The sequence below is a fragment of the Podarcis bocagei genome, assembly GCF_964188305.1.
Source record: "Podarcis bocagei genome assembly, chromosome: Z".
NCBI classification, from domain to species: Eukaryota; Metazoa; Chordata; class Lepidosauria; order Squamata; family Lacertidae; genus Podarcis; species Podarcis bocagei.
The window spans coordinates 34,239,210-34,256,664 of NC_138140.1; the positions used below are offsets into that span (position 1 = coordinate 34,239,210).

Sequence of the window (17,455 nt, forward strand, 5' to 3'; positions counted from 1 at the left end):
TAGGACGTCCCTATTTTCATCAGAGAAATGTTGGAGGGTATGTAATGGTGCCATAGGGAGGGAGCTGCCTTTTCCCAGTTCAGATTATCTGCCCATGTAGTCCGATCTTGTTTACTCTCTCAGGCTGGGCAGAGTAAACAAGGTTATTCACTACTCTTTGGCTGATCTGTGGCTTTGTTTAAGCAAACGATGCTTGTTTATCTTGGATGGGCCTCATGGTCTTAGATAGCTTCAACTCAGCCAGAGCAATGGAAGGCAAATATATGCTTGGAACATGTCTTAATTTATGTATTTTTATATTTCCCACACCTTCAACACTGATCTTCCCAGGGCAGCTAACTGAATAGGGGAAAAATGAATGTCTAATTTAAAAGTAGTAGTAGTAGTAGTAGTAGTAGTAGTAGTAGTAGTATTAGAGCATAGAATGAATACAGGAAATTAAAATCACAAACTGGACTTCCGGGGTGGCGCCACCGGCAATGGCGGACTCCCTCTGAGCCGGAGGGACCAGCTCCGCAAGAAACGGGTCTTTTCCGCTGCGGCATAGCGGGGACCCTTCTGGAAATCACAGGTGGATGAAGCCTGTGACCGTGGGACTTGGCGGGCACCCTTAGCGCCCCCCAACCCACAAAGGAACCCACAAACGGGCTCCGAAGTGAAGAGGGGGAAGTGGCGCGGTGCTGTGAGTTTACTGCTTTTTCTGTGGAGCGAAGCTGCATAGCCGTTGCCGGAGAGCGCTGCCTTTTTCCTGGGACAATTTGGCATTTAAAATAACTAACCGTGAGTACTGGAACAGTAAATATTTGGACTTCAGATAAGAATTGGCAAAATAAGAAGGAATTTGGACTTTAAAACGAACCCTAATTTGGTACTGAAACGGGAAGGATAAACAGGAAGTCACCCTTCCGTTTCTTTGTAGTTAGAACAAAGCAAAGACAATACAAACTAGAGCCTCCAAAATTATTTTTAAAGGATCGACTTTCATCATTTTAAATCGCTGATCCCCTCTTCGGTAGCAGGAGAAGAAGGGGGGTTTTTTCCGAGCTGTTTAAACCTGCAGAAGTGAAGTTAAAGTAAAGTAATTTTTCCACCGTCCTGACCCTGGAGCGGGGTGTCAGATTTGACGTTTGAAGCTCATTGACCAGAAATAAATGTCTTGACAGATAGTTAAAAGAAGAGAAACATTGTGACTCCATTGTTTCCTTTCGTCTTTTAAAAGAACAAATATGGACAAAATATCTTAAAAAAGAAACTGTGTTGTTATTGTTTCTAAGGAAAAGAACTACCAGAAGCTTTCCCCCTAGAGGGGAACTGTGAGATTGTAACTAAATCCTGGGAACATGCAGCTGTTATTGATTACAACTGTGGGAAAGAATTTGTGACCTTGCAGGACAATGCCTTCAGAAGCACTGTTGGGTGCTTTCTGCAAAATAAGTGCCCTAATGGATCAGTTAAGTCAGAAGATGGATTTTATGACTAATGCGGCCAGAACCTTTGAACAGGTAGTGGGAAATCATATGGAGCCCACCGAGGAACCAAAACAGGAGTGTGCCATGACAGAACAACTGAAAGAAGAGGATCTTGCTGAACCTTGGGTGCCAGGGATGGAGGGACTTTTGGCCCAGCAAGAAAATGAGTCTCTGGATTTGATAAGTGAACTTGGAAAAAACCAGATTCTGAAAGACAAAGTTTGGCTGGAAATGGGGGGTTGGACTGACCCCCCTATGCAGGGATGTTTGGACTTTCAGAATCTGGCAATGGGCCATCAGAGGTTTGGAGCTGATGGGACTTATCTTGGAGGGAATTTGAAACATGTTTACTACTTGAAACAGGTTTTAAAATACCACATGGAGCTTAGTCTGGACTATGAGAAAGGGGCTGATCTGTCAAAAAGGGTCAAAAACATTATCAAGCTGTAGTTCCCACGAATGAAAGGAAAATATGAAGAAGAACTGCGGAAGGGACATGGAAGAGATTTGATGGCCTCGGATATAAGATCACCAGGTTGAATGGGCCAGACAAATGGGACAAAAAGTACTGATAATCCCGGGACCGGGGGGAGGGGACGCTGGAAGAAGATTGGATTGTTTTTATTCTCTTATTTCTTTATCGTCAGAAATGTTTTTATGAAAGTTGCAAAAATGTTGGAATGGATTTACTAGGCTCTTGCAAGAATGTTTAAAGAATTAGGCAAAAGGTAGTGGTTATGAGAAGCTGGTATAAATAAGATTTAAATTTTAAGTTTTAAGCTTTAATATAAGATAAGATGAAAATAGAGCAAGGTAATGTATTGACAGAATATTATGAATTATGGAAAGGATTTGCTGTGGCAATTATCAACCAAGATACAAGAGATGGGAGGAGGAGGAGGTCATGGAAAGAATGTAAAGAAAGTGGAGATTTTGAAAATGATGGTTTTATTTTTTATTTTTTATTTTTTCGTTTTCGTTTTTGTCTTTTTTCTGTAATTTTGTCTTTCTTTTTTCTTTGTAATTTTAAAAGTTCTTTTTTCAATAAAGATCATTAAAAAAAAATCACAAACTGAAGCAGGAACAGCCTATGGTAATAGATAGAAAAAAACATTTACAGGAGCAGGTCCTAAAGGGCTGGAGAAACTGGTTGTTTCATGACTAGATTACTGCAATGAGCTCTATGTCGGTCTTCTGTCACATTTGGTCTGGAAGTTGCAGTTGGTTCAGAATGCAGCAGAACAACAGGAGGCCTTGTCAGATTATAACACCTGTGCTCTGCAACAGGTTACTGATTTTCAATGGGGTCAAGTTCAGGGTGTTGCTATTAGCATATAAAGCCATTGACAACTTGGGATCAGTTTACCACTCAACCAGTTCTATCGGTGGAACTGGCACGACTAAAGCTGCCACACAATACCCATTCTGCATTTGTAAGAATTTGATTGTTTAGTACAGCAGCACATGCACTTTAGAGCTCCCTTCCTATTTACATCAAGCAGGAGCCTTCGCTGTGGTCTTTTCAGAGCCTGCTAAAAATAAATCAATTATGTTTTAGACAAGCCTACCCAGAAGCTTAGAAAGCAGAGGTGGTTTTAATCTGTTTTAGTGTATTAACTTTTGTATGTTTTAAAGTAGGGTTGTGATGTTTTTCTTGATTTCAATTGCTTAAACTTTTTGTAAATCACTTTGAGTTTTATGTTGTTGTTTTTTACAGTCAAGCAGTGTATCCATTTTATGAAATAAATAAAAATAAATAAATAAAACACAAATGCATTTTAACTGTAAACACCCAGCATCTTAACTGTAAGGAGGTCTCTCGGTTTACCTTTTTAGGGAGGGCATTCCATACAGAGGTAGGGAGGGATGGATGGATGCATAAATTGCAGTTTTTCTCCGTTGCTCATTTCCCCAGCCTTAAGTTTAGTATTCCACATTTTTGGATCAGGTTGTTTTATTTTTAAAGTCCTCATGAAATTTGTCAGCATTTCGCTGCAAATTTCTCCTGTTGAGTACACCATTTTGCAAGCAATTTCCCCTCCCCCATGTAATACATTTCATATTATTCTCATGGATACATGGATTTCATTGACACAGCTGGAATATGGCAGTTGGAATCAGTGTGTCTGGGCATCTGAAGTCTAGATTTTGTCAAAAATCCTTAAAAATAGTTTCAAAAACTTTGGGCAAAAAAAAAAAAAGCTCAACAACTGTTGTGTCCGGATTTTCACTTTTTGAAATATGGCAACCCTATTTATGATTTTTTTTTTAAATGCACACTTACCCCAATCTACACATTATTTGGTTGCAGAACTGCACTGTAAAAATTAGAGAAGTACAAATTTAGAAGGTTGGTTGTGTTTGGGTTCACATATCATTTCAGACCATAAAGAAGGCTGATCACCGAAGAATTGATGCTTTTGAATTATGGTGTTGGAAGAGACTCTTGAGAGTCCCATTGACTGCAAGACGATCAAACCTATCTATTCTTAAGGAAATCAGCCCTGAGTGCTCACTGGATGGGCAGATCGTGAAGCTGAGGCTCCAATACTTTGGCCACCTCATGAGAAGAGAAGACTCCCTGGAAAAGACCCTGGTGTTGGGAAAGATGGAGGGCACAAGGAGAAGGGGACGACAGAGGACGAGATGGTTGGACAGTGTTCTCGAAGCTACCAGCATGAGTTTGACCAAACTGCGGGAAGCAGTGGAAGACAGGAGTGCCTGGCGTGCTCTGGTCCATGGGGTCACGAAGAGTCGAACACGACTAAACAACTAAACAACAACAACAACAATCACTTCAGAAAGTGTGAATTAGGTAGGTTCGCATGAAAAGCCTAACTGAATTTCTGTGGTCCAAATTGGTGTGTGTGCGTGTGTATTTGCAGGTGTAATTTTCTGCAACATGCCATTGATGCAAGAATAGTGCATTGCTGGCGGATTTATATTGGACCAGTCACAAGTTATTCTAAAGCGCAACGAATGCAGGACAAGAAATAAATTTGAACATCTGCGGTGTAAAAAGTTACAGGGTTTCCTCAGGAAGCTACAGGATATGGGCTGATCGAAAACAAAGCAGTATATCCACATCGAAGTTTCTGCAGGCACAAACAGTATTGAAAGCAGAATCACGTATAACCACCCCAGTACCATCAAGAGCACAAATAATCATAAACGCATAATAATAATAATAATAATAATAATAATAATAATAATAATAATAATAATAAAGTGAGCCTGGAAGTGGGAGTCCTATATAAATCATCATAAATAGAAGCTATGCTTATGAACCTTTCAGGGCTCCTTTGATACCCTTCTATTGCCTTGAGCCAGCCAGAGTGGTAGGATCACGTCAATAATTTTTCATCTGATGGCAACAGACAGCCAGTAAATAGAAGCAAATTGAATACAGGACAGGAATAGATGTAGTTAGGACAAGCTGCCTAAAGCAATGACGGGCACTCCAGGCCAAGATGGATGACTGTTCTGACTCATCTGTCTTCTCTCATCCCTCTCACGGGATGTGCTGCGGAAGGGAAAATGAACCTGTCAAGGTTAGGGGTGAAAAACGAGTTTTGTAGCAGCTGATGTGACTCCTCTGGAAAGATGCATGCGGACTGTTTGTCCAGTTTCCAGCAGCCGGAAGAGCCACATGATAATGGCTCAGTTGTGGAGCCAGCAAGAAACACAATAGCAGAAAGTGGCAGAGGCAGCCACAAGCAAGAATGCTGTTGGAGCTTTGGTGTCTGTTCCTAGCATAGCAATCACTAGTTTATTGCACATCCATCCTGATTTGCTTGCATAAAACTTGTGTGGAGATTAGATTGCATCTGAACTCCGTTGAGCATTTGTTCCAATTTGTTTGCGGGGCGGTTGCATGACAATCAGCATCCATTCTGATATGCTTGCAGGGTATTTGCATATCTTTCTATCAGCCATTCAGTCATCCCTCACACGTAAATGCACTGGCCTGTTACTTTCCTGACTGCAAAATAAATAAATAAATAAAAATCCTTCAAAACACTGGATTTCTTGCGCTGGGGAGCAAGAAGCCTTACATCCACTTTTAGTGACACTGTAGCACCCTGCTTGTGGTTAACGCTTAGCTGGAATGAAATATTCAACGCAGCAATAGAGAAATTAAAATAATTATTTATTTGTCAGACAAATAAATGAGAGGCACAGTGGTATATGGTTACCAAGCTCTGGCCTGGCCTCCTGCCATTATGGCCAGCACTTATATTCCCTTAATCCAGCCCCCTTTGCTCCTCCTTTGGCTGCCTCTGTCCAATCAGCCTGGTTGAATTTCCTATTGGCTGATTGCTATAACCAATCCTAAAAGATACACCCATATCCTCCTGTCCTTATATGGAACACAAAGAGCTATATATTGTTACATCTATAAATGACAAATAAGTAGTAATATATCTTACATGTGTCTCAACAAGGAATCTTAATTACCAGCTCACCTCTTGCCCTCCTTGCCCTATTGCCTTCTAAAACAAATGGTTAATCTTAAATTTTTATCTTAAACATATGTCAAGGATCTTGAGTTCACATCAACATTGAAATATCTCCTTCATTTGAAGGTTTCTAAACAAATGCCTGACAACTATATATATCAGGAGTGCTCGATGGCGTCTCCTGTCTGGCAGGGGGGCTAGGCTGGTGGCTGACTTAATTTCAGGATAAATACAACTCTTACAACTATATGAAATAAGAATCTAGCATTTCTTAAATCCTTTGCATAATTACATTTAAACCAATATATTTAATACATAGCATAGGTAGCCTTTTAAAAGGAATAAGGCCTTTGTAAAGTAAAAAAGGAACTCAGTAAAAAAAACAGCTTCAAAAGAAGCCTCTTCAGTTTACACCCCCCCCTTCAGCCAGCTGCTTTTCCCATTAGCTCTTCCCAACATTTATTGCCCTTTAACTCTCTCAGTTTAAGAAAGAAACAGCTTTAGAAAAGACTTCCCAAAAATGCTCTCTTTCTGCCAGCTAGATGCTTCTCCATTGCTTTTGGCCTTTAACCTTAGAAGATATGGCTCATTTTACTGGGAGGCACATTGGTATTATTTTACTATTTACTCATTCCTAATTATGTTTATCTCTGCCTTTTTTATCTTCTGTAACATGTAGGGTCAGTGTCCTCACTCTCAGCCTGTAATTCCCCCTTTTTACGACTTTGAGAATTGTTTTCTGCTATAAATCAAGGGGCCCCTTGTCTAGGAGGAAAACATTGCCAAGGTTCTCTAAGCAGCTGGTCTTCTGCCTGGCATGAAACTTTTGAAAATCTTTAAGCTCTCTTTTAATATACAAGCCCTGATCAAACATTAATAAAATGCAGGCTTATGCCTGATGCCTCAACACAATCTAAAGTCCTGGTATGCACTTGAATCCCTCTTGCAAAACACCATCGTTCAGGGTAGATAAAATAAAGTTATCCTTCAAGCAGCTCAGCTGTGGAACTCACCCAAACTGGAGGCAGTGATGGCCATCAATCTACAAGGCTTTAAAAGAAGATTAGACAAATTCATGGAGGCGAGGGCTATCACTAGAAGGCTACTAGCCGTCTAGGCGGAAATACTTCTGAATACTAATTGCTGGAAACCACAAGAGGGGTGAGTGCTCTTGTGGTCTGGTCCTGCTTGCAATTGGTTTGGCCACTGTGAGAACAGGATGCTGGACTGGATTTGCCTCTGACCTGATCCAGTAGGTCCTTCTTATGTGCGTATATTCTGGAGGCACTCACAGGCATGTGACTTAGAAAAGTAGTGGAACTTTTATCCTTTTATCCTGGCTGCTCTTGCCTCTCCTACTGGCAATACTGGCTTCACTTCTTAATCCAGCACAAGGAAAAGATCACCTTGCCAATTATCACTCATTAAAGTCACAACAGAACCAAAAAAAAAAGGGGGGGGAGCTCAGAAATAGGCGCAGGTGGTGGTTCTGCTGGCAAGAATGGGAAAGATCCAGTTTGCAAGGAGGAACTTTGATTTGAGGGTTAATAGAAGAAGCTACAGGTAGTTGGGGAGGGTAGGTGTCGCAACAACCGCTAGGTATAGCGCACCTGTGAATAGCAATGCTGGAGACAAAACAGTTGAGAGTGGGTGCAGATTTCATGTCTCTCCTGTTGAGGGCTTCCTAGAGATCTGGCTGGACACTATTTGAAACTAGAACTTGATTTGTTCCAGGAGGGTGGGTGTCTCCTTTAAAACCTTGGAGCAATGGGCAGCTGAAACTTTCCAATAGAAGAATAGCAATGGGACTCTTCTAGTAGCCTTCCCTTGCAGCGATTTCTTGGACTCTTTTAATGGGGGTGGGACACCTCAGGCCATGAGGCCTGGAGAGCCACTGCCAGCCAGGGTTGACAATATTGAATGCAGTAGGCTAATGATCTGACCTTGTATAAGGCAGCTTTACATGTTCCTATGATACTGAGTTTTGCTTGCCTGACAGGAGGATAGTAAGTATGTAAGTGTGTGCAGAAGCTACTCTAATCATAATCATAATAATTTTATTATTTATACCCCACCCATCTGGCTGGGTTTCCCCAGCCACTCTGGGCGGCTCCCAACTGAAGACTAAAAACAGAATAAAACTTCAAACATTAAAAACTTCCCTAAACAGGACCACCTTCAGAATGTCTTCTAAAAGTCAGATAGTTGTTTATTTCCTTGACATCTGATGGGAGGGTGTTCCACAGGGTGGGCGCCACTACCGAAAAGGCCCTTTGCCTGGTTCCATGTAACCTCACTTCTTGCAGGGAGGGAACTGTCAGAAGGCCCGCGACACTGGACCTCAGTGTCTGGGCTGAACGATGGGTGTGTGTGTGTGTGTGTGTGTGTGTGTGTGTGTGTGTATAATTCAATTTATATACCAAAAGATACATAATTAAAATACATTATGGAATGTCAATGATAAAAATATACAATAGCAAAAAGCATACTGACAGACAGCCTAATAAAAAAAATAGTCATCATAACAACAGTCCTCCCCCCTTTTTACAGGCCCTAAATGACTCCAACCCTGTGTACCTGAAGGAGGCGCTCCACCGATATCGTCCAGCTCAGAGGGTCTTCTGGTGGTTCCCTCATTGCGAGAGGTGAGGTTACAGGGAACCAGGCAGAGGGCCTTTGCAGTAGTGGTGCCTGGCCACTGGAACACCCTCCCATCGGATGTCAAGGAGATAAACAGCCAGTGCTTTTTTCCTTTAAAAAATGCTTAGGGGTACTCTCATTTTGACTCAAGGAAATCACCATTTTATTTTTCAAATCAGGAAAAATAAATATAGTAAAGTACAAAGATTCACAAAATGTTTAGGGGTATGTGTATCCCTGAGTCCCCGCCCCCGAAAAAAGCACTGTAAACAGCTATGTGATCTTTAGAAGACATCTGAAGGCAGCTCTGTTTAAGGAAGATTTTAGTGTGTGATGTTGTATTGCGTTTTTACTATAGTGGTACCTCGGGTTACAGACGCTTCAGGTTACAGACTCCACTAGCCCAGAAATAGTACCTCGGGTTAAGAACTTTGCTTCAGGATGAGAACAGAAATCGTGTGGCGGCACAGCGGCAGTGGGAGGCCCCATTAGCTGGTACCTCAGGTTAAGAACAGTTTCAGGTTAAGAACGGACCTCCGGAACGAATTAAGTTCTTAACCTGAGGTACCAATGTATTTTTGTATGGGAGCTACCCAGTCAGATAGATGGCGTAATAGTAATAATAATAATAATAATAATAATAATAATAATAATAATAATAGTTAATAGTCATAGGCCTGGGTAAAGAGGAATGTTTTGCCTGGTGCCTAAAGACATGTAATGAAGGCGCCAGGTGAGCCTCTCTGGAGAGCATTCCACAATTGGGGAGCCACCACAGAAAAGGCCCGTTCTCTTGTTGCCACCCTCTGTGGGATGGAGGATATAGAGAAGGGCCTCAGATGACAAGCACAGGGTCTGGGTTGGTTCGTATGGGGAGAAGCGATGCTTAAGGTGTTGCAGTCCTGAGCCATGTAAGGCTATACTATACAAAGGTATTTTTTTTTAAGTTGCTCCACCTCCTTTTGCCTCTGGCACGTGGCTTCCTGAAAGTTGCCCAGAAGGAAGTGTAGCCCTCAGGCTGAAAAGGGTTTTCCATCCCTGCGCTTATAAGACTGTGCTTTTCAGCTTGGATGGACAAGACTGTGCTTTTCAGCTTGGATGGACTCCAGCAAAACTTTGGCAGGAAGCAAAGGAAATGCATCATCAAGGAGGTGGCATTTGCTACCAAGAAGCGCCCACCTCTGCAGGGCTTTTCATAGGGCAGGGGAAGTGGGTAATCTTTACACAGTAACATCCTGTGAAGCGGAAATGCTGGTTTGCATTTTGCATATACAAAAAAGAAAATAAAAAAATGGTACCATCTATTTTTCTGTCCATTCCATTCAGTCCAGGCCAAACTCATTGTTAACTTCAGAGAGCTGTTGACGTCACGACGTTTCATTTCTACCCCAGGTTCTCCCAGCCAAACCAAACAGTAATGAACTGTCTGATCTAGTCCAAACATTTGTTAAGGGCTACCTGTTCAAGCGACGATAGAATGGAAGCGTGAAAGGATGGTGGTGCATTAGGATGACAAACTGTCGCTGCGATAGATGGATGACTGGGATGATGAGAATCTCTTGCAAAATGATAACATATTGATCCTGCAGAGATAGATGGGTGGAGAGGATATAAAGGAGGGTCCAAACACGCAGGCCACTGCGAGATCCTCACAGTTTGGCCAAGCCACAAAGGGGGACAATGAAGATGCAGTTCCAGATTCTGGCGTATGTCATGGTAGCGCTTTCATCTATCTGCTGTGTAGCGGCCTATCCTGTTTACCCAGACATTAAGGCCATGCAAGGTAAGAAACAATCTTGATTATGATTTGGGGTGGAAGTTGGTCAGTGCTGTTGTGATGGTTTCACACTAGGTTACAAATGCATGTCAATATAAGCAGAGCATTGCTAGATCAGACCAAGGCCCATCTTGGCCTTCCCTAATCTGGTGCCTTTCATAAGTTATCAGGCTCTAACTCTCTTCAGTCCTTCTTAACATGGTCAATGGGAGTTGTAGTCCAAAAGTCCAGTGGTTGTACTCCAATGGTCAGTGATGATGGGAGTTGTAATCTTTCTGGAGAGCACCAGATTAAGGAACGTCTGATGTATCTGTTCTGCTTCCCATAGTGGGAAAGTTACAAGCACACATTTTTTTTAAATGTTCTGTCCAGATTTTGTGCCTACGGATTTTAACTTGGTGGATAACGCTGTTGGATTCATACCTGATGATGCAGCTTCTTTTGGACTTCGTCCATCCCGGAATCTGAATGCAGCTCACTCTGCCCTGGAAGAAGGAATTAATCAGGTCCAGAAAAGCAGACAATGGAACGGTTAGTGTGGGTACATGATTTGGGGGCACTTCCTGATGGGCTGTTCATTCACACAAAATGTGGTTATCGTCCCACACTTTTCTAGTGCAATCATCCCAGCACTTTTCTAACTGCAGGGAGTCCAATAAGAAAAATGACAGAAAAAAGTAATGGAAAGTGCAGGATCATATCCGCTTGCTGGCATCGTCGTATAACCTCTGCACAAATGTATCTGCATGAATGCTAAATAATCAACTGGTCTAAAAAACCCCTTAAAATCCCCTTTTACTGTACTCCTCCTCCCCATCAGCTCTGCATCATACCAATGAATACTGGAATTAGGCTAGTAAGATGCTCCCTTAATTCTTTTTTTCTTTTCTGCTATCTCAGAATTATTTTTATTAATTTTCCAAATTATTACAAATCAAACCAAATTAATTAAATTTAATACAGTTTCTTAAAATCAGGTTTCCGGCTCCTGTTCCAAATGCATGACCACCATCGTTTCCACACATTGCCTCATGGTTTCTTATTTGGAGTCCTGTTGATACCCTTCACTTGAAGTTAAACCATTATTCCAGCTGGCCGCTTTTTTCACCTTACAAAAAGCACCTATGTTACATTTTATAAATAAGTAACCCATTTCACATGTGTAGTCCTTCATATACGTTGTTGTTCCAAACCTGGGAGGGTTAATTACTGTCTTCCATTGTTCAGTTCTTTGCAGTGTTTATCTGGATGGTATAAGGTCACATTCCATTCCTTCCGCTGTTTGCCGGCTAGCATAGGAGCCGCAGCCATAAATAACTCACAGAATGCATATCCAGTTAGGATTTGTTCAGAAAGAATGGATGCATCATAGATTCATAGAATTATAAATTCCAATGCTTATCCTGGCTACATGGGGCATTAACTGTCAGACCAGATAGGTCCTGCCCCTTCATTGTTTGTGATGTCCAGAATGTGTTCATTTGTCCTTCTCAGCAAATGATGCTCATTATAGTTCTCAGTTTCGGACTGAGATTACCGGTAGTTCCTCCTTAAAAACTTGGTTCCAACAATAGTGTGCGCTTGACATTTTCTTCATTTTGCTTTCCAAATTACCAACTGGCATTGCCTGCCTCCCCTTTCTTCCTTTCTTTCCGCTTGAAAAATAACTGCGCGGCAAAAGCTCAGTTTCTTTCTGTTTGTGGGGCCGTTTCCAGATGTATTTTGTCATTGCAGGAGGCAAGGAGTCACTGCAAGATGACAGTGCCGATAACCTGGTGAGTGTCAAAGACATGCACTCTCAACTTTTCACAGATTAATGTAGGACGCTGTTGTATACGTATAACATCTCTACCCTCAGCAAATGTCATGCTTTGCACGCAAAAGGTCCCAGGTTAAATCCCCAGCCCCTCCGCATGGGACTAGGGAAAGCTCCTGTCTTGAAGCCTTGGAGTTGCACTGCCAATCAGTGCAAACAGTACTAAACTAAATGGACCAATGGTCTAACTAAGTATAAAGCAGCTTCTATGCTGCTAGATGTTGCCTGTACTATCACCCATTTATCTTTTCAGCCTCCAAAGCCTGTATTCATCCACTCTAGCTCTTTTCTCTGGAATTCCCAAACCTTCATGTTTTTAATAGAGTATCCGCATGTGGGTGACATTCATTCAGTGCATATAGCGAGTTCAGTTTCCAAAATGACATGGGAACCAAAACACAGCCATCCTTTGCAATATGCACAACTCTGAATTTTGCAATGCATTTCCTCAGTCAAATAATGTGTACAGAAATGCAGATACCAGGATAAAATGTGCATTAAAATGCGTAAATTGTGAAAATAGCATACAAAACCACATTCTATAGGGGTGGACTTTGTAAAATCACATATAAAAATGTGTATATTAAGAGAACTTGTCAGTAACATGTTGATTAATTTTCATGAGAACTTAAAAAAAATCACGAACTAATGTGAAAATGTGGGGAACTGAAAGTATAATTGGCATAACAAGTAATATCAAGAAATCAAAACCAACAGATTTGCCCACCCCTAACCCATAGAATCAGATTGGTTTTTTTGTACAGTTCTTATGTGTGTCTGTTCCTCCCTTTTCTGACACGCCTTTCTATATCACTGACATCTGATTGGTAGTATAAAAATGCATGTCAGAGGATGAAACGTAGAAATGTGTATTTTGAGAGAAAATGGGTTTAAAAACACATATGTAAATATGAACTTCCCAGGCAGATTTGAGGGGAGAATTGCAATATTATGTGGCACAGAGACAGAACAGTCTTATGAATGAATGCACACAAACCTGACATGGACTACCAGTGGACTGATTTCTCCATCTTCAATTTTCAGGTAGAGGATATCAAAGCCATTCTGTGGAAGCTGGCAGCAGCAGACAAGTTCCGCAGCCAGGCCTTTGTCAAAGCAGACCAGTCTCCTCAGAAGCCGAGCAAGAGAGGTGAGATGCCTCTGGATCTCAGTAATGTGGTTGAAAGGAGAACTTGAGCTGCTTTCTAAAATATGCAGGTGGTAGAATTCTGGATCATGTACAGGTGTAAGATCCCTGGGCAGAGGCCTCATAGAATTCTCAAATAGGGTTGGAGAAGAATTTCAATTCAGTTTTCATTTAAAGGTGAATCTAAAAGGTAAAGATAAAGGTACCCCTGCCCGTACGGGCCAGTCGTGTCCGACTCTAGGGTTGTGCGCCCATCTCACTTAAGAGGCTGGGGGCCAGCGCTGTCCGCAGACACTTCCGGGTCACGTGGCCAGCGTGACAAGCTGCATCTGGCGAGCCAGCGCAGCACACGGAAACGCCGAAAGGTGAATCTACCTACCAGTAATTTGTTCTTTCAATAATAATAATCAATCCTTTTTTCTGGGGGGGATGCAGGGGTACGCATACCCCTAAACATTTTGTGAATCTAAGTTTGGCCTCATTGAGGGGCAGTATTTCAATATGAATAGGAAAATGAGAGTACCCCTAACCTTTTTTTTAAAGAAAAAAGCACTGATAACAACAACAAATTTATATAAAAAATATGAAAAAATATTGATATAAGCATATACAAAATACAGTAAAAGTAATAAGTTGCTTTCAAGTTTTCCTCCCTATTGTAGCTTCGTTTTACTTTTTCTATTTCTGCATGCATTTGTATTGGTTACCCTAATTTGCTCTTTCTGAAACAATACGAGAACCCGGTAACATCTAAAGGACACCACATGGCCCATCCCTGAGCTAAACGCATAGGGGAAAACAAGATGAATGTTATTTACACAATAGTGGTTTTTTTTAAAAAAACAAAACTAACCAAAAACAAATAGCAGATTGAGGGGTGGGAGGGATCTGGAGCAGGGCAAAGGCTAGGGACAGGGAAGACATTAATACCTATATGAATATTGTAGTGCAGTTCCCCAGCCAAGTAAGGTATACAAAAATGCATACGTTGGAATAAAATGTGCATCAGATGGGTAGATTGGTGAAAATAATGGATAATAATGCAATTACATTATGGAAGACCACGTTGCAGAAAGTGTGAAAGGCAAAAACTGCATGCAAAAATGTGTGTATTAAAAGAAATTCACACTAAAATACTGATAAATTTACATGAGTTTGTTTTTTTTAAAAAAACCCCAACTGTTATGGAAATGTGGAGTCTGGAAAAATGAGAAACTGAGATAAACTGAAACTGACAGCTCTGCCCATCTCTAACAAAAGGTTAAAGCCTCTCCCCATCCTGAGGCCGTGATACCAACCATCCCCAACCCCACAACTCAGCACACATTTTTGTATGAATACGGTCACATGAAGTGAGCAGTTAGTGAAGTGTTTTGCTGGTGCTGGGATGTGGGTGGCACTGTGGTCTAAACCACTGAGCCTAGGTCAGTGGTTTGAATCCCTGTGATGGGGTGAGCTCCCGTTTCTCGGTCCCAGCTCCTGCCAACCTAGCAGTTTGAAAGCACGTCAAAGTGCAAGTAGATAAATAGGTACCACTGCAGCAGGAAGGTAAACAGCATTTCCGTTTGCTGCTCTGGTTTCACCAGAAGTGGCTTAGTCATGCTGGCCACATGACCCAGAAGCTGTCTGCGGACAAACGCCGGCTCCCTCGGCCTATCGAGCGAGTTGAGCGCCGCAACCCCAGAGTCGTTCGCAACTGGACTTAACCGTCAGGGGTCCTTTACCTTTACCTTTTGCTGGTGCTATGTATTTGACCTGTGCTGTTCAATTTTAACCACAGGCTTAGCCACACATACCCACTTCTTTAGGTCAATTTGCGGTTCATAGACAAGTTAGTGCATCCCAAAATAAGAGCAGTGTTTCTTGCCATTAATTGTGGTGACTTCTTCCTTCCTGCCCCCCCCTTCACTTTTCTTTGCCAGCTTGTTTCTGGAAGTACTGCGTTACCAACTGAAGGCCAGGATCCGACTGATCTTCTCTGCGCATGTGTGCCCGTCTCCCCAAATGCCTCCCAGAGACTGCCTTCAAACCCAGTCTGTCCAGAATGTGGGCTCCTTGCTTACAGCTGCGCTTCAATGCATCAGTTAACCTTGAATCATGCCATGCCTTTTTGGTTATGCAGAAGAATTTGCTTTGCCTTGCAGATAGAATCCTTCATATCACCACAACAGCCCCATGGTGGAGAACAGAAACCAGTTGCTGGCTTTGTTCATGGCATAGCAGATGCGGAAAAGAGAGACAGCTCAAGGAAAGAGCTTGCACCTTCGTTAAACTGGGTGGGGTAGTTGTGGAAGAGTCTGTTCTTCCAAAGCTCAAAGCCTAAACTCACCAAAACACATTGCCCTCCAGATGGTGCTGAACTACAACTCCCATCAGCACCAGCCAACGTGGCCAATGTTGAAGGATGGTGGGAGGTGGAGTCCAATAACAACTGGGAGGCCACTGGTTCCCTACTCCTGCTTGGGCAGCAGGTGAATTAAACTGGGCCTTGGATTGGCTTAAAATCAGATTCCATGATGAATAAACTTTATTCCTGAAGTCAAAACACAACAGCCTGTGTTGGCTGTTGGGTGAAGCTCCCACAAAGGCAAACCCCTTCCAGTTAGCAGACTTCAGAAAAAAGCACCGGAGGAAGAACAGCAAGTTGCAAGATGCCTATTTTTATGTATTTATATTATATATTTATTTGCTGCTTAATCTACAAAAAAACAACAACAAAAACGATGGCTGTTTTCATAAAAACAATGTAGAATAGTCATCAGAAAAAGCAAACTTTAAAATGGAGTAGGCATAACATTTATCAGAATAAAACCAGCAGTTTTTAAAATAAATAAAATTACATGCATGTAAATTATTAATACCATTAAGATAGTGACATCGGGATGAATGGCCTCTGCAATGTTCAGCAATGCTAGGATGCAAGCAGACACCCCTTCATAAAATAACAATGGGGTGTATCCAGTACTAGTTCTAATCAGGGTAGCTCCATTGAAGTTACTAGACATGACTATGTTAGGTTCATTCATTTCCATGAACGTACTCTGAATAGACCTTAGTTGGATACATCCTAATTGTTTTAAGACTGCCTTGAAAATAAGCCCACAAAATTTATTAGCCTGCAGAGCTGTATTCTTTACCCTGCTAGAGGCTGGCAGAGAAGAAAGAGAGAGAGTTCCCTCTTTCAGCAACCCACGGCATTTCTATTCTGGCTGTAAAGGAAAAGTGTGTTCTTTCCTCTGGCAGGCCAATTGTATGCTTGACACAGAGAAGGAGTTCTGTACCACCTCTTCCTCCCCTAACCTGCTCACTAACTTCTTATTGCAATGGTAGGGTTGGGGTATCGATTAGATTCAATTCACATTAAAAGCCAAGCCTATCTAATATGCACTTTCTCTGAATAGAAACACAACCAACCTTCAAAATCCACGGTTCTCTGAATTTTGCAGTCCAGTTCTCCAGGGTACATAAATGCATACATTAGGGCAGCATGTGCATAGAAATGCATATATTAGTGAAAATAAAATGCAAATAGGCATAATAAAGGGGGAAGTTGCTTCATATAAAAGGTGTATACACAAATGGGCGTATTAGGATAAATCCTCACTAAAACGCTGGTGGGTTTTCATGTTAAAAAAACAATAATACAAACTTGATGTGGAAATACAGAGAACTGAACTGAAGATTTTCGGGGGTGGGGGTGAATGAGAAACTGAAATTGATAAGATTCATCTATTCTTAATTGCAACTGATGGTTTGTTCCCCAAGTGCTGCAAGGCATCTGCCATAGAATGCTTACTCACCTGGGGAGCAAGTAAAGTCATAGTCTGTCCCATTTGACCACTGTGGGTAATGATGCAAGTCTATAGGCCCTGCTGTGTAAGGGAGTGAAGATCTCATGTCCTGTTCCCCACCCCCACAACTGTTTAGACTGGGGTGATTATCCAAAGCAAGACCCCAAACAATAATGATTTTGGACAACATATTCCCCCATCCTGCATCCTTCTGCATTAATATGACCTACTTCATTGATCCCCATGACAGCAAGCCTGTGTTGTCTTTCCTTGTTGTACGGATTAAAATCTTTCTGTATTTATTACTGGGATTATTGTCTTTTTGTTTGCATTGCTGCCTGTTTCCATGGTCTTG

General features: G+C 41.8%; 1 protein-coding gene across 2 annotated transcripts; it reads left to right on the forward strand.

Annotated features, from left to right (window-relative positions):
• The first annotated feature begins 7,118 nt into the window (after window positions 1-7,118).
• Window positions 7,119-17,402, forward strand: LOC308579128 (uncharacterized protein). 2 transcript variants are annotated; one of them, XM_081179893.1, is made up of 6 exons: window positions 7,119-7,667; window positions 10,159-10,352; window positions 10,719-10,877; window positions 12,081-12,121; window positions 13,207-13,312; window positions 15,232-17,402. In XM_081179893.1, exons 2-6 carry the CDS (start codon window positions 10,250-10,252, stop codon window positions 15,261-15,263), a joined length of 441 nt encoding a protein of 146 aa, XP_081036019.1. In that variant the 5' UTR covers window positions 7,119-7,667; window positions 10,159-10,249; the 3' UTR covers window positions 15,264-17,402. The 2 variants fall into 2 exon arrangements, with proteins under 2 accessions (XP_081036019.1, XP_081036018.1); XM_081179892.1 differs by lacking the exon at window positions 7,119-7,667 and having other exon boundaries at window positions 9,749-10,352.
• The last annotated feature ends 53 nt before the right edge of the window (window positions 17,403-17,455 follow it).